This window comes from Arvicanthis niloticus, chromosome 6 (genome assembly GCF_011762505.2).
Source record: "Arvicanthis niloticus isolate mArvNil1 chromosome 6, mArvNil1.pat.X, whole genome shotgun sequence".
Classification (NCBI taxonomy): Eukaryota; Metazoa; Chordata; class Mammalia; order Rodentia; family Muridae; genus Arvicanthis; species Arvicanthis niloticus.
In genome coordinates, this window is record NC_047663.1 from 48,182,928 (window position 1) to 48,206,868 (window position 23,941).

Here is a 23,941-nt window from a genome sequence, read left to right on the forward strand (position 1 = left end):
ATGTCTGCCATGGGTCAGGCAGGAAATTTTAGTCTCCAGGAGACCTGTGGGGGAGCTGAGGCCCGTTTTGAAATGACCCCATCCAAAGCAGAGAGCAGGCAGACAGGAAGAGCCAGCGCTACCATTGTTAAGGAGAGCAAAAGAGCACCTGGGCCTCAGAAGTCTACAAAGGAGGCAGGGTGGTATGAGGATCTGAGCTCCTTCCTGTATAAGGAGCACTTGGACAAACTCATTAAGTTGGTAGCTTTTCTTGACTTTTCCCCAGCCTTTCACATATGGGTAGAAACCATTTTTGGAATAATTTCCAAAAATCTCATTTGTAATTCCCACTTGCAGAATACTTTCCAAGCATGCATTTGAACACTACTGTTAGATTCACAGAGACAGCCTCCTGTCAGAAGCTTCTGTCACAGAAGCCTGCCTGAAAAAAAAATGGGGAGTTCTTGCCTCTGTGACTTTGGGCATGTGATGTCTATGTTTCTTTCTTTGATAAAATAGCAATAACAGTATTTACTTAATTGCCTTAAATTTTGAAAAGAGGTATTAAATGGTTCCGGCACATAATATGTGCTCAATAAAGGTTAATTCCTGTTTCCAATAGTTGCTGCCATTTTGCGAGTATAGACTAGCTACTTAGAATAGGTATCTTTGATCAAAGACTGGGTCCTCTTATTTCCCTGTCTTCTGACTATCCAACATAGCTGAAGGGAAGTGGAAAGGGCTGCTGTGGAGAGATGGTTATTAGTAAATGCCTAGGAGAAAATTAAAACTGGAAGAAAATAAAAACATGTTAGTTTCTTTGTCAGTAAGAGTGGTAGTGGACTGGATGATGGGATAAAGAATAAACTTTGAATAGGATCATTTTCAATTTGGAAAAAGCCTTCAACAAAATGTCTGGAAAAAACTTATTCATCATTATTCCAGATAGAATACTTCCCTAAAATGTGAATATAATAATTTTCAAGGAAGTGGAGTTTGGCTTGATACATGCATACATAAGCATGTGTACAATGCATAATGCCCCCCCCCCAAATAATAATTTCTCATTCTTAAAGAGGCAAGGGATGGGGTATGGCTCAGTAGTAGAGTGATTGCCTAGACTGTATGAAAAAAAGAAAAGAAAAAAATAATCACAACTTTAAGTCTAGTGAAAGCGAGAACATGTACTATGTCTGTAAAGAATGCGCATGAGCAATATGGAATCTTTGCTAGAAGTCCATGAACTTATATACCGTATCCCAGCTCTGTTCTGGTTATCATTCATCTCCACCTAGAATGTTGATCAGGATGGATGATGGCAAGAGAGCCACAGAGAAAGGGTAGAATTAGAGCTGTAATAGTGTGATTGCCTGGCTCCTGAACAACCACATTATCTATAAGACACTTTCTTTAAAATATGGAACAGGGAATCCTTTTGATTGTCTGTCCTAGCTAGTTTTAGCTGTCAACCTGACACAGCTGAGAATCATCTGTCCAGATGCAGTTGGCCCGTGGCCATGTCTGAGAAAGATTATATTAATTGACAATTGATCGGGAGGTCCCAGCCCACTCTGAGTGGTACCAACCCTCCCTAGGTAGGTGGATCTAGGCTACATAAGAACACTAGCTGAGCAGAGGCAGAAAGTATATTAGTAGATCTTCCTCCATGGGCTGTGCATATGTCTGCATAGATTCCTGTCCTGACTTCCCACAAGGATTAATTACGTCACTTTTGGCCAGAGTTCTGCTCTATCACAGCAACAGAAAGCAAACTAGAACATCTTCTGACATGCTGTTTCATACACAGCCTCAGCTTAATACCCACAACAAAATCCCTGGCATTGATCCATTGGCTAGCCTTACTGTGAGTCAAATTTTATTGTCCTATTGTTTTAAACCACGTAATCTTGTACTTAAAAGAAATTAGTAATCTCAGAACTCAGGAGGCTGACAGGAGGTTCACAAGTTCAAGGCCAGTCTGAGCTACATAACCAGTATGAAGCCAAGACCTGTCAAAACAACAACAACAACAACAACAAAAAAAAAAAAAAAAAAAAAAAAAAAAACCACAAATCTGTAGTTCTGGAAGTAACACTTTTTGAAAGTATTTCAATCAAGAGATGATAACTAGAAATGATTTTATTCAGTATGCTATCAATTCTCTGAACTCTCAAAAACAGTAACTAATAGAAGTGGGTAGATTTTGCCACATGCTTTGGGAAAGAGAGTTAAGAGGTGATTTGGGAAATCAGGAGTTAAAACTCTTGGAAGTTAACTTGGTATAAGAGAGTGAAAGCCTCTGCTGCCCCAGTTCTAAGCAAAAGCTTTCGTTTTCTAGTAAAGCTTCCTGCAGGAGACAAACTGTACACAGTAACAAGGTAAGCATGCGAGCTGCTGCCGGCCGTTAACTGCCAAGGGAGCTGCTCACTTGGACACACCACAGAAACTTTAGAAATGTGAAAGTGTACTTCAAAATGCTGACCTGTTAAAATTCCACAAAACAAGCCTCAAAGTTTGAGTCACTGGTGCCTGCTATGAATAAGTTACTGAAACAGCGTTTCCAGAGAGACTGGGGCAAAGGACAGAACAAACCACAGGTCAGCAGGAAAGGAACAAAATACTTACAGCAGGGTGCTAATAATTCACCACAGTTCAGTAAAACCATCATGGGAGCAGGAGAACTGTCCTGTCTCTACATATGCCTGTTTTCATCATTGTGTTCAGTGTATGCTGAGGCAGAAAGAAAACCAAAGGTTACAGGGACTTTGTCTTAGGTTACAGCAGTAATTTCAATGTATAAGCAGTCTTGACTTTGTTTTATCTCTGCATTATAATCTTTTTGAAAACAAAAAGGTATTGAGGATTTGCTTACTAAATACTATGAAACATTTTGTAGTTCCACCATGCATTTGGTTTGTGTGTCTTGTGATTCTACATTGTGCTGGCTGTTTATGTGAGCTCTGGAAGAGCAAAATTAGAAGTTCAGAGGAATCCAAAAATAACAGAGTCACCCTGTTGTCCTGTGGCAAATGCTGGCCTTAATGAGAAACATGGCTCCTGGGGCTAGCTTTCTTTTATGTAACTGTGGAAACTTAATCGGGCTGAGTGCTTCTTTCCTTTATCTGTGCAATGAGGATGTCTGCCCATTATAACTCATAAAGTGAATTTATGAATAAAGTAAGCAGACGTCTGTGGGGGAAAATTATAGATTAACCTGCCCTGTATGGTAAATGACTGCTTTATTGTGTCCTTATGAAACTTACGAAAGAACTTAGTGTTGTTTCACATATACATGAAAATATATAATATTTCCTGTACTTTAACATTCTTGGCTTTCTGGGTGATTGAGTATGAAATCAAGTAAGATTGGCTCAGAGTTAATGTTCCAAAGCTATGTAATCATCCTGGATTAGTTCCCCAGTAAGACCCCCTTTAGAACAACACATTCCAGAAGAAAGTCTTCCATACCAGCAAATGAGATCATGTCTGTATAACTCACGTGATGTAGTTAAAATATATGTAACATATGTGTAATATATGCTCATGTTATTTTGTATATATTATGTTGCAAAATATTTTCAGGCATTTAAGAGACTTGAATATTACTGATAGCAGCTTTTCATTTGGTATTTAAACAATTAAAAAAAAAAAAAAAAGACATCATAGAACTACCAAAACCTTCATGAGACAGAAGTTAAAGATGTTTCAAAGTCACTTTTGAAAAATAATTTTTATTTTATTCATTATTTGTGTGTAAGAGACAGAGAGGAGAAAGAGAGAGACATATGTGGTGGTCAGAGGACAACTTTGAGAAGTTGGTTCTCTCCTCAGGATTGAACACAGCAACATTATTGCCTGCTGCGTTTCTGCCATGCTCTGTCAGCGACCCTATCATGACTGGGCTCTTGTGCCTTTGACTGTGGACAGCTATGCTGAAAGAAAGGATGCTGTTCAAGAGGAGGTCAGAGACAACAAGGCCTTCAGATCAGGAAAAGTGCCTTGCTTACTTTGGAAATGTTTTTAAATGTCAGTGGAAACAAAAACACTGAATAAACCACACTGTTATATTTAGGAGGATTGGGCTTAATGTGGTATTATTTTATAAATAATCATTCTGAACAGAAAGGAGAATTTTTATACCAGGGAATGCTAACTAACACAATTGTACTTTGATCTGCTGACCATCCGAGGGAGTTAGAAGTTAACAGCTGCATCTCGATCCTTGATCCTTGCATATTGTAATCCAAATATGGTCAAGGGCGGGGTTACAGAAGGGCAAGTCCATAGAATAAACAGGCTGGGAAGTTGTGGCAGAAACAGTTGTGAAGTCAGTTCTCAAGAGAGCTCTGTATTTTGCATTTCTCACTTAGTTCTAACTTGGCAACTTTTCTCAGAAGTTAAGCGTCCTTTGACCTCCTCTCTTCTGAACTGCAGAAGTCAGACCAGATTTGGGTATTTGGTAAAATGACCTCTTGTGTTGCTGAAGAACCTGTTAAGAAGATTGCCATCTTTGGGGGGACTCATGGAAATGAACTGACAGGAGTCTTTCTAGTTACTCACTGGCTAAAGGACGGCACTGAAGTTCACAGAGCAGGGCTGGACGTGAAGCCATTCATTACCAACCCAAGAGCAGTGGAGAAGTGCACCAGATACATTGACTGTGACCTGAATCGTGCTTTTGACCTTGAAAATCTTAGGTAAGACTGGTCTCTATTCTCTGAGAGTGTATATGGGTGAAAAGCGCTAGTCATTGGAAAAGAACATGTAAATGCCCCTAGTAAGTAGTCAGATCCATATGCAGAGCATCCGTGGTGAAGAAGGTCACTTTCACTTTTAATCGTGCTGCTTTACGAGAATTATGCAACTACACAAACTGGGCATTCATGTGCTCTAATCTTTTTGCTGTATGCCATTCAGTACACAGCAACAAATAAGAAATATCTAGGGGCTTTCTAGGGAGGGGAAATCGGGAAAGGGGATGGCATCTGAAATGTAAATAAAATATCCAATAAAAAAATTTTTTAATTAAAATTTAAAATTTTTCAAAAAAAGAAATATCTATATTTTTGACTCATGTGACTTGAAAGACGCAAATATAATAATCCTCTGCATAAATTTGTGTTGAGCGACATGTAAAAATAAGGATCTAAATTATTCTCAAAATAAAATGAAAATAAATAACTGTTTGGTCATTATACTGGTAAACACACTGTTGTGTGGGAAACTCACCACTGTGCTTCCTTACAGGTATCTCTTCCTCACTATGTCCAGTGAGGAAATTATGACATTTTGATTAGTATTTTTTGAATGAGAGTGAGGAAGCACCAGAGAATAACAGGCTGGTCTGTGGCCTGGGGCAGACAAGCTTATCTCTAGTGGTGGCTTATCATCATTGAGGAAAATGAGTTCGGAAGTTGCTTCCTTAGACCTTTCCAAACTTGGGTTGGGATTATAGGCCTGCCCCAGCAGGACTGGCCTTGAATTTATTTGCTGGTAAATACTTGGCTGAGCTAGAGAATTCCTGAATCCAATCCGACCACAGAACTAAAGAAATGTAAATAAAACAAAATTTGCCTTTACAAAGTATTTGTTTTCCAAGGAAGTTACACTGGGATACTTTGTGGCCAAGCAATTTTATGAGCATAATTTAAATTCCAGAAATACTTTTATCTTCATGATTGAAGTTATTTCAGGACAGTTAATGTTTGTTTACCTAAATAGCTATAAACTACCTTATATATTACAAGTAAGATTTGTTGAAGAATGACTCTTTGAACCTGCATATTAACTTCCCAAAAAACTCTGAAGTGGGCTGGGGTGAGTTTTCTTACAAGAATAGCCAATAGCAGCTTCTCAGTGACTGTGGCACTTTAAGTTGGATTCACATTCTGTTTCTTAGCCTTAACACTTCAGAGGCTAGACAGCCCTGTCTCATGGTGGTTATGAATATCATGAGATAAATAAACCAGTGAGCCTCTCCCGTGTGGCCTCTGCTAAGTTGCTGCCTTCTCCTGCATCCCTCATTTCTGTGGTGACACTATTACCCACAAGTTCCTTACAGAAGCAACCTTAAAGCCTTCTCTGTTCTCCAGCCCCCTTGTCTGGGAGGGTAAGTCCTCCCACATACTCTTTACAAGAACTCCACAGAGCAGCCAGGCTTTGAAACACGGGAAGCCAAGGCAGGGCAAGGCTAGCCTGGGCAACATATCAAGATCCTGCCTTAAAACAAATCATTTTAACAGTGGGCTAAGGATGTGTCTCAGATGGGAGAATACTTGCCTAACGTGGATAAGGCCCTGGGTTCTCTCTAGTACTATACAAACATAAAGGAACTTCGCAAAGCCAATCTTCCTCTGCAGACAGATAACAAACCTCTTACAGAATCTACATGCATCCAGTTTGACCCAGGCTTGCTCCTGTATGTTCTTCATGTGGTGGCCACAAGAGTGACCCTTGCATAGAAACTTTCTACCATTCCCCTATCGGAAGTCCTCGTTGACTCTCCTGTCCAGAGTAGATGTCAGCAAGCTACTGTGACAGCACAGCTACTGCAGCACTGTGGCTGCTAGTGCCTGACAAGGTCTGCCGGTCTCTTCCTGCAGTCTGCTCCTGTGGGACTCTGCCACGGTAACTGGACCCCAGGCTTGAGAATTCAGAGTGCCCACTGTCTTCCAAGACTTAAAACATTAACTCTGAGCATCTGAGCGGGTAACGATGCCTTTTACCCAAACGGAAATAAGTGGGCTCTGGAGTGATGTCATGAACTAATATGAACTAATCAGGAGTTAACTTTGTAAATGCTTGTGTGTGAGTGTGTATGTGTGTTATATATCACATTAAGATCTGTATGTGATTGCAAATAGAAACTCAAGAATGCCAATCTAAACTAATAAGGGTCTCTTGTTCATAAGCAGTATGTCCAAATGTAGGTGGCCCAAGGCCAGTGCAGTAGCTCCTTGATGTCATCAATGCCTCGGGCTTATCTCTCTCCCTACTGTACTTCACCTCACATGGAGATTTTTCTTCTTATGTTTTTTTTCTTCTTTTTTTTTTTGCTTCAGAGGTACAAAATGACTGATATGCCTTCTTGATTGTAGATATGATTTCTAGGCAGTAAAGAGTCTGGTACAAACTATTAAAAAATAGCTAGGTAGTAGAAATATATAGACTTAGGTTTTAGAAATATGGTTGAGAGACTCAGTAGAGAAGTATAAATTTAAACCATTATCATGTACAGAACAACCTAGAGGCTCTCTGGCCACACTGAGGCTGGGTGTAGACACATGCAGCGGGGACATTCAGTACTGTACATGCACACATGCAGCGGGGACAAGCAGAGGAAAGAAGAAATGTGAAATAAAAAGAACCATGAGTAAATAATAATAATAATAATAATAATAATAATACCTTTGTAAATTCTTGTATCTATAAGATTTCGTTCAAACAGCCCCCAGCCTGTAATTCTAGCTATTTGAGAGGCTGAGGCAGGAGGCAATCCTCCATGCTTGGCTGCTAACTAAATTCAAAGCTAGCCCATTTGAGAGTATTGTATTGTGATCACTTATCACACTTGTTCAAGAAAAACGCATGGTAGTATGTTTGTGTAAGTTTGTGGTTTGTCATTTGTAAATTGTATCCCTGATCCACTAGTCATTCCCAGTCTTCAATGTAAAGTACCCAGTAAGCACCATGAGCTCCAGAGTTTGGCTCCCTTTTTTACTAGAACCATAGTGCTGGGGTTGATGGTCCTGCCCCATAATAAATAAGCAGTGTACCATAACTATAAAGAAGTGCTTATAAAATTAAAGGGTATATTTTATTCAAGGTTGAAATCATGTGGTAAATTTTGTTTGTAAAGCCCTACCTGGGACCAGCCACATAAATAAGCCTAACATTTTATAAGCATGTCAGTGTAGCACCAGATATATGGAATCAGCTGGAAAAAAAGTACTGAGGGTTTTTTTTTCATTTGCAGAGGTTTTAGATAAGTTTTCATGTCCCTCGTGGATTTGTTTCATTTTGTTTTTTTCAAGAGAGTGTTTCTCTGTGTGTAACTCTGGCTCTCCTAGATCTCTCTCTCTCTCTCTCTCTCTCTCTCTCTCTCTCTCTCTCTCTCTTTCTCAACTGACTGGGCTCAAAGATCTACCAGAAGATCCACTTCAGAGACCCATCTGCCTCTGCCTTCCTAGTGCTGGGATTAAAGACATGTGCCACCACTGCCCAGCCTCCCTGTCTGATTTTTGATACATAAGGTTTACAGCTAGTTCTTTGTGTACTGATTCGTTGCGTGTTTATGTTATCATAGCCATAGACATTGTTAATCTTTTTCTTTCTACTAAAACAGCAAAGAGATGTCTGAAGATTTGCCATATGAAGTGAAAAGGGCTCAAGAAATAAATCACTTATTTGGTCCAAAAAATAGTGACGATGCCTACGACGTTGTTTTTGACCTTCACAACACCACCTCTAACATGGGCTGCACCCTCATTCTTGAGGATTCCAGGAGTGACTTTCTGATCCAGATGTTTCACTATGTTCAGGTAATCTCAGGAGTGACTTTCTGATCCAGATGTTTCACTATGTTCAGGTAATCTCAATATTACTGTATTTTATTAGCATCCTTACTTTTAAGTCATTGAAAGATATCAGGAACACAGGAAAAAGAGAAATGAATTGTATTCCATATCCAAATGGGAGGCTGGATGAAATACTGTACAAAGATACAGAAGCAGTAGTGCTAGAAAGAAAAAAGTAAAATAATGAATTCAATGAGTAAAATGATAAAACATCTGTGAATACTTGAATTTACAGAGCTATAAATTCTATCCAGATGGCCACCATGCATGCAGTATTTGTCAAAACTAGGTAAAATTAATACCAAAATTTAAACCAGTACAGTTGAAGCATCTCAATCACAGAGCCTTAGGAAGATCATATAGAGACCATACAACGTTGACTAAAGTCCTAGGATAAAGAGACTTGGCTTCACAGTGTCTTGCCCTTGGCCTGTTCAGTTTCTGTGCACTGACACACCTCTGCATGTTTTATGAGAGTATCAAGATTTGAACCCTGGTAGAGAAACAGTGTCAGGCCCAGGCACTTCAGCAGAGGCTCCAAAAGTGTGGTCCACTGTGTCCTCCAGGAGCTGGAGGGGCCAAAAATGGTAGAAAGGGACCAAAGTGGGGGATACCAGCTAATACCTCAGGAACAAGATAAGCTCAGACTACATAGTAAGTTCAAGTCCAGCCAGAGCTACATAGTGATACTGTGTCTCAAATTTAAGTAAAATAAACCTAGAGACCTGGCTCAAATTCTCATAGAACTAAGCAAAAGTTATGGGGGGACCACACAATATCTGTAGAGATATAGACCATATGTGGTAACAGAATTTTAGAATTAAGACCAATATTCTGCTAAACAGTTAAATGTAAACAAAAATGAAACCAGAAGTAGCTAGATGTGTTCAAAAGAAATGTTCGTCTCCTATTTTTGGTTTGCATCCTGGAGTATTGTTTTGTGGACATTTTGCCCAGAAAGCTAATACAATTTGATTTTGTATGTAATTCATTTGTATGGTTTTCTTTTTTGTTTGTTTGTTTTTGTTTTTGTTTTTGGAGACAGGGTTTCTCTGTGTAGTCCTGGCTGTCCTGGAACTCACTCTGTAGACCAGGCTGGCCTCGAACTCAGAAATCCGCCTGCCTCTGCCCCCCAAGTGCTGGGATTAAAGGCGTGCGCCACCACCGCCCGGCCATTTGTATGGTTTCAAAGGTATAACATCGGGCTTTAGAGAACATTTCATAAGGCTATCGAGCCAATTTTGATTATGAAGTAAAGCATTTTGAAGGGACTACTGACTCTGTAGCAGCCAAGAGAACAAAACATTCTTTGCACACTAAGAAAGATGTTTTCAATTTTCTTCAGACTTGCATGGCTCCATTACCGTGCTCTGTTTATCTCATTGAGCATCCTTCCCTCAAATATGCAACCACTCGTTCCATTGCCAAGTATCCTGTTGGTAAGTCGTAGTTCCTGCTGGCATAGGTAAAGAAAATATAGCCTAACTGAAACATAAAGAACATGCATAGCTACCTCACATATCATTAATCTTATAACTATCAGATAAGCAGATTCACTGTAGGCAAGCCCTAACTGAACTTAATTTCCTGAGTTTCTCTGAGCAGATCTCTGTGTTTATACTTACTTCCTTTGCTGTAACACTCAGGCTTTGGAATTAGTCTGATGCTCTCCTCATTCCCAGAACTCATGTGGAGTAAAACCTTCTATGAATGTCTCTCATACCCACCCCCCATTGTTATTGCAAAAAATTGTATATTCCATAGGTATTTGTATGTCTGTTACAGAACAGTACTGTGCTTGGTCCTGACACACAATCTCCAAGAGCTCAGTGTCTAATGAGAAGATGGACCTTTAGCCAGATAATTACTCCATAGTAGAAAACTGCTAAAGTAGGGGTAACACCAACCTGTTTCCTGGGAGATCTATTAGTATAACTAGTTATCTACAAAGTGTACTGTAAATAAAGCTGTTACTATAACTTGAATCTATTTTGTTAGAGCTCAGATGTTTTAACAAAGTAATTTGAAAGAGAGTTGACAAATAATATAAGCAAATAAACTTTTAAAAACTCTGACTATTCAAATAGTGATTTTTGTTACACATTTAAAGTAATTAATTTATTATTATAATTATTAGAGAACTCTATCTAAAATGTATATAATATTGGCTAAATATCCAATACCCTTACATAGTTTACATAAACCAAAACTCTAGCCTGAGATTATAGCTTAGTGATAGAGTTCTTGCCTAGTATTCTAATACTTCAAAATAGATAGACAGACAGACAGACAGACAGACAAAACTAAAAGTTAACTAGAGCCTAAATGATACAGTAAAGGCTGTGGTAGAAAAGCACTTGCATGGCAGGCATGAGGGCTGTCAGTGAGCCATCAGCACTGCATGAATAACAACACAGAGCCCTGCTTTCCTCTGACACTGAACAAAAGCATAAGGCTTCTGAAGTCGGACAGATCTATCTTAGTCTATGGTATTTATGATCTGTGGTTTTTTTTTTTCTGAGTTAGAACAAGTATCTGCTAATATGTTGGTCCTTGCAAATAGAACTAAATTTTAAAGCATTTTAACCTGAGGAACTATAATTTAGAAGTGCTAGTGTGTTCTCCTTCTGATTTTGATATTTTATCTGGAGTATATTTATTACGTAATGAATAAAAAAATTGAAGACCAGAAAAAAAAAAAAAGCTTTCGATAAAACATTTTACAGTCACAAAGGCTGCTGCCTCTTACAAATTTATTTTCACTGGTACTAACAGTATAGGGACCATTCTAATGCCAGGTTGCCTCAAGCCTAACAGAATCATTCCAGGTTAACTTAATCCCAAAGAGTGTTTGTAGTTTGCTGCAGCCAGCCTCATGATTAAAAGCAAGCATATTCATTCATACTCCACCCCAACACTATGAGTAACTAGACACAACCTTCTTAGAATCTAGACATCATCTCATTGCAGATTCAGCACTTGTTTAACCATTGTGTCTTCCTTTCCATCCTGAGTGTGTCATGGTATTATCCTATGGATTTGACTGTTCAGCAGTGATAAGAGATCTTATATCAAAGTAATTTTTAGTTTGAAAAACATTCTCAGGAGAACAAACTTCAATAACTGATTCTTCTGCATGAAGTGTCTATCCTACCATTCTGTGGCCCTTGATTTCCATAGACCCCCACCGTGGAAACTGGTTCTACACATAAGTTGCTTCTGCAGCATGGCTCCTGTACCTTTACAGTGGTGCTGAGGTTGGCTCCATCTCCCCCCAGAGGCTATGTAGAATACTTTGGCCTACAGGCAACCTGAACATTATAATTGAAAGTTTATTACAGCATCCTATTTTGTTAGGCCTCAGAAGTTTAACCATTAGGACGTTGGGGTAGAGGGCAGTTGTCAAATAACATAATCAAATGAAAATTTAAAAAATAATTCTGATTCTTTAAATAGTGATTTAATAATAATATAAATTAGAGCAGTCAACATCATGAGGTACCATTATCTTTTTTTGTTGTTATTGTTGTTCTACAATCTTTAATGTGTTCTTACTGTGGTCACAAGATAATGTGGTTCTAAACATCATATGACAATAGTTCATTAAATAAAGAAAGTCTCAGGTTTCCCCTGCACTTCTTGTATTTTGTCACTAGAGTGCTAGGATTTCCATAGGTGACTTAAGTGACATTTACCTTGAACTGTGGATACTCAACCAAAATTCTGATTGTGTTAGAATAAAGAAAGATGAATTCCAGTTTGAGGGACAACTTCTACAATACATAGTCATATACAGAAACATGTTTTTGCATAGTTGTACAAATTATGCATAGAAAAATTCCTTACCAAGACCTATGATACCACACATGTAAAGAAAGGTCTGTTTGTGTGTATAAGGGGCTGCAATCAGGATGTAAAGTGAATAAATAAATTATTGGGGAAAAAATCCAGCAAACCAAACATGTTGACTTATACCTGTAAATCCATTACTTTGAAAGCAGAAGTTGGTAGCTCAGTCTCTGGGAGCTTTCAGGGATCCAGGCTGGCCTCAGTGGGAGAAGATGCACCTAATCCTGTAGAGACATGGTGCCCTCCCAGGGGAGCACCCTCTCAGGGGCAAAGGGGAGGGGAAATGGGGGAGAAGAACTCTTTGTTGAAGGGTGGGGGCAACATTTTGGGTGTAAATAAAGTAATTCATTAATAAAATAAAGAAAGGAAGCAAGCAGCAGAGGCAGTAGGATCCCTGGGAGTACGAGGCTAGCCTGGCTCACAGGCAGTAGGATCCCTGGAAGTACGAGGCTAGCCTGGCCCACATAACAAGTTCCAGGCCAGCAGGGTCCACATGGTAAAATCTTGTCTCCATAAAACAAAACAAATAAAAATGCTTGGGAGAGTTGCTAGACACCTACCTTAGCAAGGGCTGTCATTGCTGTGATGAAGCACCGTATCCAACAGCAACATGAGAGAAAAGGGTTTATTTCAGCTCACATTTCTAGGTGACAGTCCATCACGAGGGAAGTCAAGGCAGAAACTCAAACAGGACAGGAACCTGAAGACAGAAGCTGATGCAGAGGCCATAAAAGAATGCTGCTTACTGGCTTGCTCATCATGGCTGTTCAGCCTTCTATAGAATCCAAGACCACCAGCCCAGGGTTGGCACCACCCACAATGGGCTGGGTCTTCCCTCATTAAAAAAAGGAAAAGAAAGAAAGAAAACTAAGCACAACAATTTTTTTACATGAAGATAATTTTAAAACATATAGTCCAAGAATCTAAACACATTCTTTTTTAATTGTTTTTATTATGTTTACATTTCAAATGTCCCCCTTTTCCCGATCCTCCTTCCCAGTCTCCCCTCCATGAACCCTATACCCTATCCACCTCTCCTTTGCCTATAAGAGGGTGCTCACCCACCCACTCCCACCTCCTCACCCCTCTAGCATTCCCCTTCTCTGAGGCATCAAGCCTCCACAGGACCAAGCTCCTCCCCTCCCACTGATGCCAGATAAGGTAGTCCCACTACATATGTAGCAGGAGCCATGGACTGGCCCATATATGCTCTTTGATGGGTAGCTTAGTCCGTGGGAGCTCTGAGAGGTCCAGTTAGTTGATACTGTTGTCCTTCAGTGGGGTTGCAATCCCCTTCAGCTCCTTATTTACTAACAACATGATACATTTTGGTTGAATAGAAAAGACTACTTTGGCAAAGGGGGACCATTGTCTTGTGGTTCTAATCTTGGAAGGACACTTAATAATGGACAACTGTATTTCATAACAGCATTTTGTAATGCAGAGCCATGCACTGTTCAGGGTCATCTGGCTATATTGGGGTCAGCAGGGTGCTAACAGTGTCTGGAATTCTCTAGGTCTTCCATAATATAAAATCATGTCTTCTTCATTCCCACTCACACCTGTATAGGGTCAATGTGGACACAATAAGGTATATATATATATATATATATATATATATATATATATAGAGAGAGAGAGAGAGAGAGAGAGAGAGAGAGAGTTTTAACAGACTGGGAAATAGTAGAAATGCGTAAAAATAAGATGAGGGTAAAGGAATCCATGAGTTAGGTGGAATGGAATGAGGATATACAATATTACAATTCTCAAATAGTTTGAAGAGTGGAGAAGGTGGTGGTTGAAGGAATGAGTTTGTGGGAAGTTGGACAGGAGAAAGGTGCTAGATAAGTTGTTTACACAAGGGGTATTTTATAGGACGAGGATGGATGCCAAACAACCACTGGAAAGACATGATACATAGACTTATTGGGATAGAATAAATGAATATAATTTCATATAAAATGAAGAATATTGCACCAGCTTATCAGTAAGATATGGTTATACTTTTATAATAAAGGCAAGAATGTTGCTGAAATACCATGTGAACTAAACCCAAAGCTTAGTTAACTAGACTTCTGACCACACAGACATACTCCTTCCTGCTAAGGTGACTGAGTCTATGACAGTTTCTCTTTGTGGCAACCTATTTCTTGTCAGCCTCACTTACACTCCATCTTTTACTGGGTAATAAATTTTTCATGTTTTCACAATACTGAGGAAATATAAAAGAAAAAGCTCTTAGTTGAGCAGAGCTCCATGGGTTTTCATGTTCTGTATTTACACTGACATTGTATCTGTTATTTTCCATGATGTTAAACAGTCATACCGCACTGAGATCTAGATCTTCATATTTTTCATACTTAATTTTCTCAACATATTCTACTATGTATGTAAATGTGATTGTGTCTCCTTCTGTACATAGGTATAGAAGTTGGTCCTCAGCCTCAGGGTGTTCTGAGAGCTGATATTTTGGACCAAATGAGAAGAATGATAAAACATGCTCTTGATTTTATACAGCATTTCAATGAAGGTGAGTGGTGGGTGTATTTATGTACATGGCTTAACTATAACGGGTTGGGGGAGGTTTGTCTATGCAAAACTTAATGACTTAAAATTGAAATTGTAATAGCTTCTAGGTCATATTTGTCATGCTTACGACCTTAGCTACCTCTCTCTATCTCTGTCTCTACTCCCCTCTCTTCCATCCCCCACACTCTTTCTCACTTTCTCTCTCCAGGCTCTCACTACATAGCCCAGGCAGGGCTTAAACTCTCAGTGCTCCTGCCTCAGTTTACTTAGGGTTGGCATTACAGCTGTGTGCCAGGTAGTTTCTAGATGCTTTTTGAAGATCACCTTTTTACTTCAACAGTTCCTCAGGGAATGGCAAGTAGACACATTCAAGAAAGGCAGCTGTCAAATAAGTCTCCCAAAGAAAGTTATTTCCTTTTCCCATTAATTTCTATTTTAAACAGCAAAGACAGATGAGGCCCACCCTGCTGTGAGGATCTAGAAGGCTAATGGATACTGGGGAGGGAGAGACATTTTCTTCAGTGGTGTAGCCACTATAAATTGTCCATGCTTCTGTAAACTACTCCTCACCATGCTCCGATAAGCAACCCTAAGGAAACTCAGTGCATTAGAAGAAAGACCCGAAAGTAAAAGGAACAGAAAAGGATGACCAAGGAGTGGGAAGGACAACAAAAAACAGCAGAGGATCAGTCTGATCAAATTATATCACATACACACTTGAAAATAAAACCCATCGTTGTGAATGGCTAACATTTGCTAGCTAAGAACATAGAAAAGACCAGAAAGTTCAAGTGTCCAATAAACATAGATGTTCAGGATCATGGGTAATCCAGGGAGTGCAAATTCAAGTGACAAACTTCATTCATTAGATTAAGAAAATATTCAAATCTGGTTATAGTTGTGATATCAAATTTTGGCAAAGCTATAGGAAAAGAAAATAGGCCCATTACTTTCTGCTGAACATGTTATTTGGTAAAGACCTTTTAGGGGATAATTTTATGGGTTTTTTTATATTCTTTTTTATAATCTGTTCTACATTCTTTTTAAATTTTGCTTATCTATTGTTTTTATGGGAGAACTATGTATATGATGTATAACCATGTGTTAATGTGTGTGCTCCAGGCCTAGTGAGGATTTAAATCCTGCTCTTCACTCTCCTCTCTTCCTTATTCCTTTAGGACAAACTCTCTCACTGAAGTAGCTAGGCTGGCAGTCACAGACTGGGTAATCTTTCTGGTTCCTTCCTTTCAGTGGTTACCGGCACACATGCCCACACCTGACTTTTTTACTTGGGTGCTAGGATTCACACTCAAGCCCTCACGCTTGCCCAGCAAGCACTCTTACCCACTGAGCCCCTCTGCATTCTCAGTAAATCCTTCTTAAAATATACAAATCACATGACCCAGCAACTCCCTGCCATAAAGAAGCACAACCACATGCACATCCAGTGTGTTACATAAGGGCTGGCTATTACAGCTTTGTCTCCAACAATAAAACAGTGGAAATGACCCAAATGTTCAACAGCTTTGAAGAATTAAACTAAATTGAACCAGTCTTCAAAAACGTTCGTTTTTAAAAAGCAGGCTGATTTTTTTTAACAAGTAAAATGGTTCACTGGGTGCCAGCACTTGATCTGCAGGCATAAGGACCTTAGCTTGAATCTTAGCACCACATCAAAAGCCAGGCATGGTTGAACATGCCTGTAACCCCAGTACTGTGGACAGAAACCAAAGAATCCTGAGATCTCACTGGCCAGCCAGCCTAGCCAAAATATCAAGCTTCCTGTTCTTCAAGAGAACCTGTGTCAAAGCAATAAGATGGGAAGTGACAAAGGACAACACTCAACATCCTTCTGTGACTTTCACATGTATGCATATGGGTACACAGACATACACACACACACACACACACACACACACACACACACACACACGCAGCAGACCAAACCATACAATAAACAAACTTGCTTTTATCAAGACCAACCTGGGCTACACAGTGTAACCCCATCTTTACAATTAATTTATTATCACTTACCAGAGAGTGTGTGTGTTCATATAGATAGGGAAAGCTCTAGAATAAAGAAGACTACGCTGTAACAGTGATTGCTGGGAAGAGGGCCAAGCCAGGCTAGCTTTTAGTTATAGTCAGCAAGAATGATGTGTTTTTATGTTATGTCTGTAGTTATCAACTGGATAGTGACTGGTGAAGAGTTAGTTGAGTAGATCTTCTGTACATCTGATCACTTACTCAGTAAATCAAACTGTACTAAGTGTAACAATTACACAACAGTTTGCTTTAAGATTAAAAAAAAAAACTTTAAAATATCTCAGAAATGTCCTGTGCAAATAATTCCATTAGGCTGCATTGAGGAATGAGTAGCTCTGATGATGTAACTAATGTGTAGCTCAAGGCCTATAGCAGGTATTGTCCCTTATCCTCAGATGTGCACCTCCTATAGTCTAAAGAGCTTCTGTACTTGGGAGTCCTTCAACCTTCAGAAAGTCAGAAAACCCGAAAATCAGTTCTCACCACCCTTACATAAGGACAGGTCTGTACTGTCTTATGGAGCTGGTGTTAGAAAGATCAGAACATTTGCACAACAGGACCTCAGATACCCAGTGTGAAACCACAGTGTATTAAGAAATGATACATCCAAGTAGAAGGCCTGATAGAAGACATGGTGTCTTAGTCAATATTATATTGCTAAGAAGAGGTGTCATGACCAAAAAGAAACTCTTATAAAAGAAAGCATTTAGTTGGGGCTGGCTTACATTCAGAAGTTTAGTTCATTATCATTGAGGTGGGAAACATGGTGACATGCAGCAGACATGGTTCTAGAAAGGTAGCTGAGAGTTCTACATCTGGATTGGCAGGCAGCAAGAGGAGAGAGAGATGCTGGGCCTAGCTTGAGCTTTTGAAACCCCAAAGCACACCTCCAATGACATACTTTTTCCAACAAGACCACACCTTTTAATCCTGTCAAGTAGTGCCACTCTCTAATTACCAAACAATCATATATATGAACCCATTGGGGCTATTCTTATTCAAACCACCACACATGGCTTTACAAACCACAATCTGAGTTTCCTTTAATATGAATGTGGGGTAGCAACTACAGAACACCCCTTTCTATCCCTACATTACCCAAACAGTTCTTCCATCTTCTTTAATCTGACTTGGCCTTGTAATTTGTTTTTATAGCCCAGAAGTTTGAAAAAGACTAGCACTGAGTGTGCATCCTTACTGGTCTTGGGAACCCCTCATAGCCATTGTGTGATTCAGTCTGTACTAACCTCCTAGATAAGGAAAAGTTACAGGATAGAAATCTCAAGGTCCCCAGATAACAGTCACACACATCAAGCTGCAACATATGAAATGCCAGACATGAGAGTGGGGCTATCCCAGATCACTGAGCAGTCAGAGGACCTACCAGCTCACCTTGCACATGTCAGTAAGACAATCAGCAATCAGCCAAAGCCAGTCTAAACCAGAAGAGCTGCCCACCAACCCATAGAATCACAAGCTCAATGTAGAAGTAGATCCTTTAAGCTGCACAGTTCTAGGTTAGTGTGTTACACAGCAAAAGCCAGCTAGAAGTAACAATAGATCTCACCATATCAATTCCTCTCTAAGGAAAGACTTCCTTCTAGGCTCCAACCACAGCATACTCTTCTCTTCATCGAACATAGGTTCCAATGTTTGCTTAGAGATTACATCCTCTATCTGTGAACGAGTCAGCATTGGGTTGTTCAATTTTGCATCATCTTTGGGGTTGAACTCCACTGTTAGGAAGATTCCCTGCATCCAAAGAGCTCCCTCCTCAGGAGTTGTCAGATGTGCTATGACCTTGGTTAAGACAAATATCCATTATGCTGAAGGCAGCTACCTCATTGACCATCTTTGTGAAGACACCTAGTCACAGGCTATCAGAAGGAAGAGCACTGCCATATGTTCATCCAAACTCTCATTTGACAGGTAATGTACTCCAGGCTGCAGAAGGCCAACCTGTTGTTCAAGAATACACAGCTAGGAAAACCAGGAAAAGAGAGAGCCCAGTGGCCTGACCTGTGGTCCTAGAAAACACTGATAGGTGAATCTTCTGTTTCTGCCTCTGTCTGTCACAGATTTGTGGCAAGTGTACTGATAGGAGTAATCACAGTATTTGGTCTCCCGGTGTTTATGAGCCTCCATAACTGGTTTGCAGCACTCTTTACTTTCTGTTGATCTTCTTTCCTTAAAATGTCAGCTTCCTTTTTCTAGAACATTTCTTTTTAGCTGTGATTAACTTATCTTACTTCTTTCCATAGGAAAAGAATTTCCTCCCTGTTCTATTGATGTCTATAAAATAATGGAGAAAGTTGATTATCCAAGGAACGAAAGTGGAGACGTGGCTGCTGTTATCCATCCTAATTTGCAGGTAACATTTGTTTCTTTGAAATACTGAAAGTAATAGTATTCTACTTTGGGGTACAATTTGACCATTCACACAGCATTTTGTGCATATTAGCTTATTAGTATTTAAAGTGTCATATCAGTCCACTCTCCACTGCTATAATAAAATACCAAATACAAACAACTAATAAAGAGAAAACATTATTTTGCTCACCATTCTGGAGGTTCTAGTCCAAGAGTGACCACAGTACTGGAGCTGTGGCAGGAACATGTGGTAACGCAAACTGTGCAAACAAGGACACGAATTGACTGCAGGACAGGACCACAGCCCCCTCCAAATTCCTCAGAAACCTAAAGGTTTCTCACAAGGAGCCATTTCCTGAAGACCCACATCTTTTCTTAATAGCACCACTCTACGAACTGAGCCTCTAACACCTGTACTGTGGAGGACAACACCCATCCAAACTGTGGCAGGAAGGACACATACCTTATCTCAGAACTCAGTACATATGGCGTGTGCTGGCTCTAGGGTACATCTGTGAGTGTGGCCTATAGTCTCATGTGACTGATAGTCTGGAAACACTGAAATCCAGTGTACTATCTAGAAATCATAGTGGCCAGATATTGTAACCTTATAATGAGGAGAGAGAGGCATCCAAACAAGACTTCTACAACAGAAAATTCCTATCCATGTGCAGTGAGTGAGGAAAATTATATCCATAGGCTTCTAATTTCGGCTTCGTTTTGCTGTTTTGGGGGATAGGGTTTGTCACTGTAGCCCAGGCTGGCTCAAAGTCCTGACCTTCCTATCTCAACCTCACAAAGTTAGGATTATAGTAGTGTACCACCACACCTCAATCTAGCTTTTAATTTCTAAGCCCTTATATTCTTAAATTAGAATAGATATTGAGCATGGCATTATGGTACAGGCTGATAACACTTGGGAAGCTAACGCCACAAGATTACAGATTTGAGGCCAACCTAGGCTATAATAGAAAACTTTATCTCCAAAAGAGAGGAGATGGGAGAGACGGAAGGAGTGACATGGAAGGGACAGAAAAATCAGAACTGTCCCATAGATGCACAGCTATGTATGACAGATCTACTAATGATCTTTACAGCTGGCCACATAGTTGACACTTCCCTGAACTTGTTTTTCTGGAACATTCCTGCCACAATCCCATGACTCTCCTTGGAATTCCAGTGCTACTCCTTGCCTGGTTTAATCAATAGATTAATCAGAGTGAAGAAGGTCTCAGGGGAATTAGGAGAAGTCAACAGAAAGGCAGGGAAGAATCGAGATCCCAAACACTACAACACCCAAGCCCAGTGTAGAACCTCAGAGCCCAGAGGTGAAAGAGACCTAGAAGGCTAGCCAGCCATGCAAGGTTTCTCAACCACGAGGACACATTACAGAGCTTTCTTTTTCATTGAAAATAGAGATCTCTCTCATACAGTACCTCCAGACCAACCACAGTTTCCCCTCTCCACCACTCCCAGCTTCCTCCCTCCTCCCCGAGACCCACTCCCCTCCACTTCCCTTCAGAAAAGAGTGTTTTCTTAAAAACAGTGCCAAAACTCTCAGCTAATCTGGCATTATTGGCTTGAGTATTCGTGGTTGAAAACCACTGATCCAATTCAGATCCCTACTTAATGACTCTAATAGCCAGCAGGCAACCTCATGGAACATCCTGCCCACAAATTCAGACCAATAGAACATGCCCTGCCTATGGCCTCAGGGAAGCCAAATAAAAACCAAAGGGAGCCAATGAGCAATGGTTTTAAAAGATCAGAGTATGGTGGAGAGGAAGAAATCCCTATGTTAGTCCAGGAAACAGGCCAGCTGACAGTGCCACACCAGCCTCAAACACAGGACTGTTCGTGAGTATTCTTATCAGTAACATCCTTGAAAAATACAAAAGTAATCCTGGGGCAGCTGAGAAGACTGGCTGAGGATAGTAATCAACTGGATCAGTGTCAGGTCCCAAAAGTCAGGGAAGATCATTGGAGTTGCTAGACCATAAGGAATGTCTCCAGCCCAGTCTGGTGGCACAAGCCTGTAGTCCCAGCTATGAGGGACGCTAAGGCAAGAGGAGCACAATTTAAAAGACCTTCCTTAGTCACAGGGTTAGATCAGGGCCAGCCTGAGCAAACAAGTGAGACCTTGTCTCAAAGTAAAAGATAAAAAAAAAAAAAAAAAAAAAAAAAAAAAAAAAGCTTGGAGCATAGCTCAGTGGTAGAGTTAGCATATGTGGTACTCTGAAGTCAGTTCTCAATGGCACACACACAGAGTTTTCTACAAGAGAGATAGGTTCATTATCTCAGTAAATACTTTTGAAGAGCTATTAAGGCTATTCTCCCTGAGATGGAAGATTCTAGCTTTGTTTCTGAGATAAGGCCAGCTCCTCTCACCGATACAAGAGTTTGTTACCCTCCCAGGGTAACAGCTAGGGTAGGGAAAAGGTACTGTGGGCAGTTCTTCTCAATTCCAGGCAATTTATTCATATGAAGATTAGTATTCCATAGGTTTCAACATGGGGTAAAATTCTACTTTTCTAACATACTCTCGGGTGATGCTGATGCTTCTGGGAAAGGTTGGGAATGCAGAGGCCCAGGCTCTGCCCAGGCCTAGAGAACCATTTTAGCCAACTCCCAGATGCTTGGCAAGCACACTGAAGCTGATATGTTCTAGGGCTCCTGTGGTCAGAAGCATTGGTCTTAGAAGACTCACATACTTCCTAATGCATCCCTTTTATATCTCTCTTTAATAAAGAATGTCTTTTTTTAGTGGACAATGTTAGTTATCTACAGCCTGACAAAATAAATTAAAGATAGGAGAAAAACCTAAACATAATTAATGTATTTTGATGTCTCCTGAGAGGATCAAGACTGGAAACCATTGCACCCTGGAGATCCTGTGTTTGTGTCTCTTGATGGAAAAGTTATTCCACTGGGTGGAGACTGTACCGTGTACCCAGTGTTTGTGAACGAAGCTGCATATTATGAAAAAAAAGAAGCATTTGCAAAGACAACAAAACTAACACTCAGAGCAAAAGGCATCCGCTCCACTTTGCACTAAAAATCTCTGCAAGCTCACAGTAATGGAAGTCTTGCAAACTAGAACTCTGTAAACCTCCAAGACCACAGTGCCTTACTCTAGTTCTTTTCCTCAGCACCTGGTCCCGGGCCTCAAGCAGTAAGCATCCAGGCCAGGTTTTGAAAGGAAAGACTAAATTAATGAATGTCTTGCAAATATATTTTGGATGAGCTATGTACAGTAGGCAGGCAAGTGTGCTTCTGATTTCTGTATTATTCTTTATACATTACATTCTGGTAGCTTAACAGTGTTAACTTCCACATTTAGAACATAACATTGAAATACATGCTACATGCAACTTAGCACACAGCAAGACAGACTGAATATATGTTTTCAACTAATGCGTAAGTGCTGTTCAAAACTAATAATACAGACTTGGTGTTTTTAAGTTCTGACATGTGAATTAATGACAGTGTATTAAATGTCCATTCAATAAACTCTAGTGATGACTGTGATATCTGTAGTTGTTCATATCTTTCTGCAGATGAGATGTGAAAGGAAATGGATACTGGGTTTACATTCATGCTGCATGAATACACCAAGAAACACTCCCCTCAAGAAGCTAGTCATTATTCTTTTCTTTTATTGGATATTTTATTTACATTTCAGATGCCATCCCCTTTCCCCATTTCCCCTCCCTAGAAAACCCCTATCCCATTCCCCCTTCTCCATTTTGCTTTTATACAATTTTTTTAAAGTTAATCAAAGCTAGTCATTATTCTTGAGGTGAAAAGTTTGAAAGAAATACATGGTTTGCAGCTCCCCACTGCCATTCTAAAAGAACACCATCACCCAGAATCATAGCCAACAGGGTATGATGGCCCGGTCTTTGGCAGTCAGCACTAGTGCAAATGTGGCCTAAACTAACTAGTGACTCTGGATCACAAACACATGCATATTTTTAAAGAGTTCTTCCTTGTCTCAAGTGACAAAATCCCTTCCCTCTCTTGAGCCTCCTTAAAAGACCCTGTTTCCTTCCCCTTCCTGCCCCACGGGACCCTCACACCCCTCCCCTTCCCTCTAAAGCCACGGCAGTCATGTGAGGAACATTTTTATCCCATAATGTGAACCCCAAAGGAACCCACATTTATGGATTCAGTATATCTATCAAAAGCACTAACACTAATGCTGGACAGTGGCTTGGTTGGAAACATGCTCATCAGACAAGCAGGGAACTCAGTTCAGTCCCTGACCCCTAGATTAGAGACCAGGCACAGTGGAGTACAGCTGCAATCCCAGTGCGGTTGAGGTGAGACGAGCAGCTCCCTGGGGCTTGCCAGGCAGGCAATATAGCCAAGCCAATATATCTGTTAGCTCAAGACTCAGAGATTGTATCAAAAAATAAAGTGGAGAGTAACTAAAGATACTTAGCATGGGCCTCTTGTCTGCACAAATGTCCACACAGATATGAGCAGTTAACACACAAAAGTAATCATAATAATGCATTAACTGGACTAGATACATCTACACAGATGTAGATAAATATACCAATCAATGTCAGTGACTTAGTGAGTGTCCA

The 23,941-nt window shown here is 40.1% G+C and overlaps 1 protein-coding gene across 1 annotated transcript; it reads left to right on the plus strand.

Annotated features, from left to right (window-relative positions):
• Nucleotides 1-4,297: 4,297 nt before the first annotated feature.
• On the plus strand, nt 4,298-22,877 carry Aspa (aspartoacylase). The gene is made up of 6 exons (XM_034504386.2): nt 4,298-4,676; nt 8,324-8,519; nt 9,901-9,994; nt 14,827-14,934; nt 19,241-19,350; nt 22,207-22,877. The coding sequence occupies exons 1-6, from the start codon at nt 4,444-4,446 to the stop codon at nt 22,402-22,404; spliced, it is 939 nt and encodes a 312-aa protein (XP_034360277.1). The 5' UTR covers nt 4,298-4,443; the 3' UTR covers nt 22,405-22,877.
• Nucleotides 22,878-23,941: the final 1,064 nt, after the last annotated feature.

Coding starts and splice junctions, on each gene's coding strand:
- Aspa (XM_034504386.2), top strand. CDS start 4,444: ATGACCTCTTGTGTTGCTGAAGAACCTGTTAAGAAGATTGCCATCTTT. Junction 14,935..19,240: donor TATACAGCATTTCAATGAAG/GTGAGTGGTGGG, acceptor TTCTTTCCATAG/GAAAAGAATTTCCTCCCTGT. Junction 19,351..22,206: donor TTATCCATCCTAATTTGCAG/GTAACATTTGTT, acceptor GTCTCCTGAGAG/GATCAAGACTGGAAACCATT.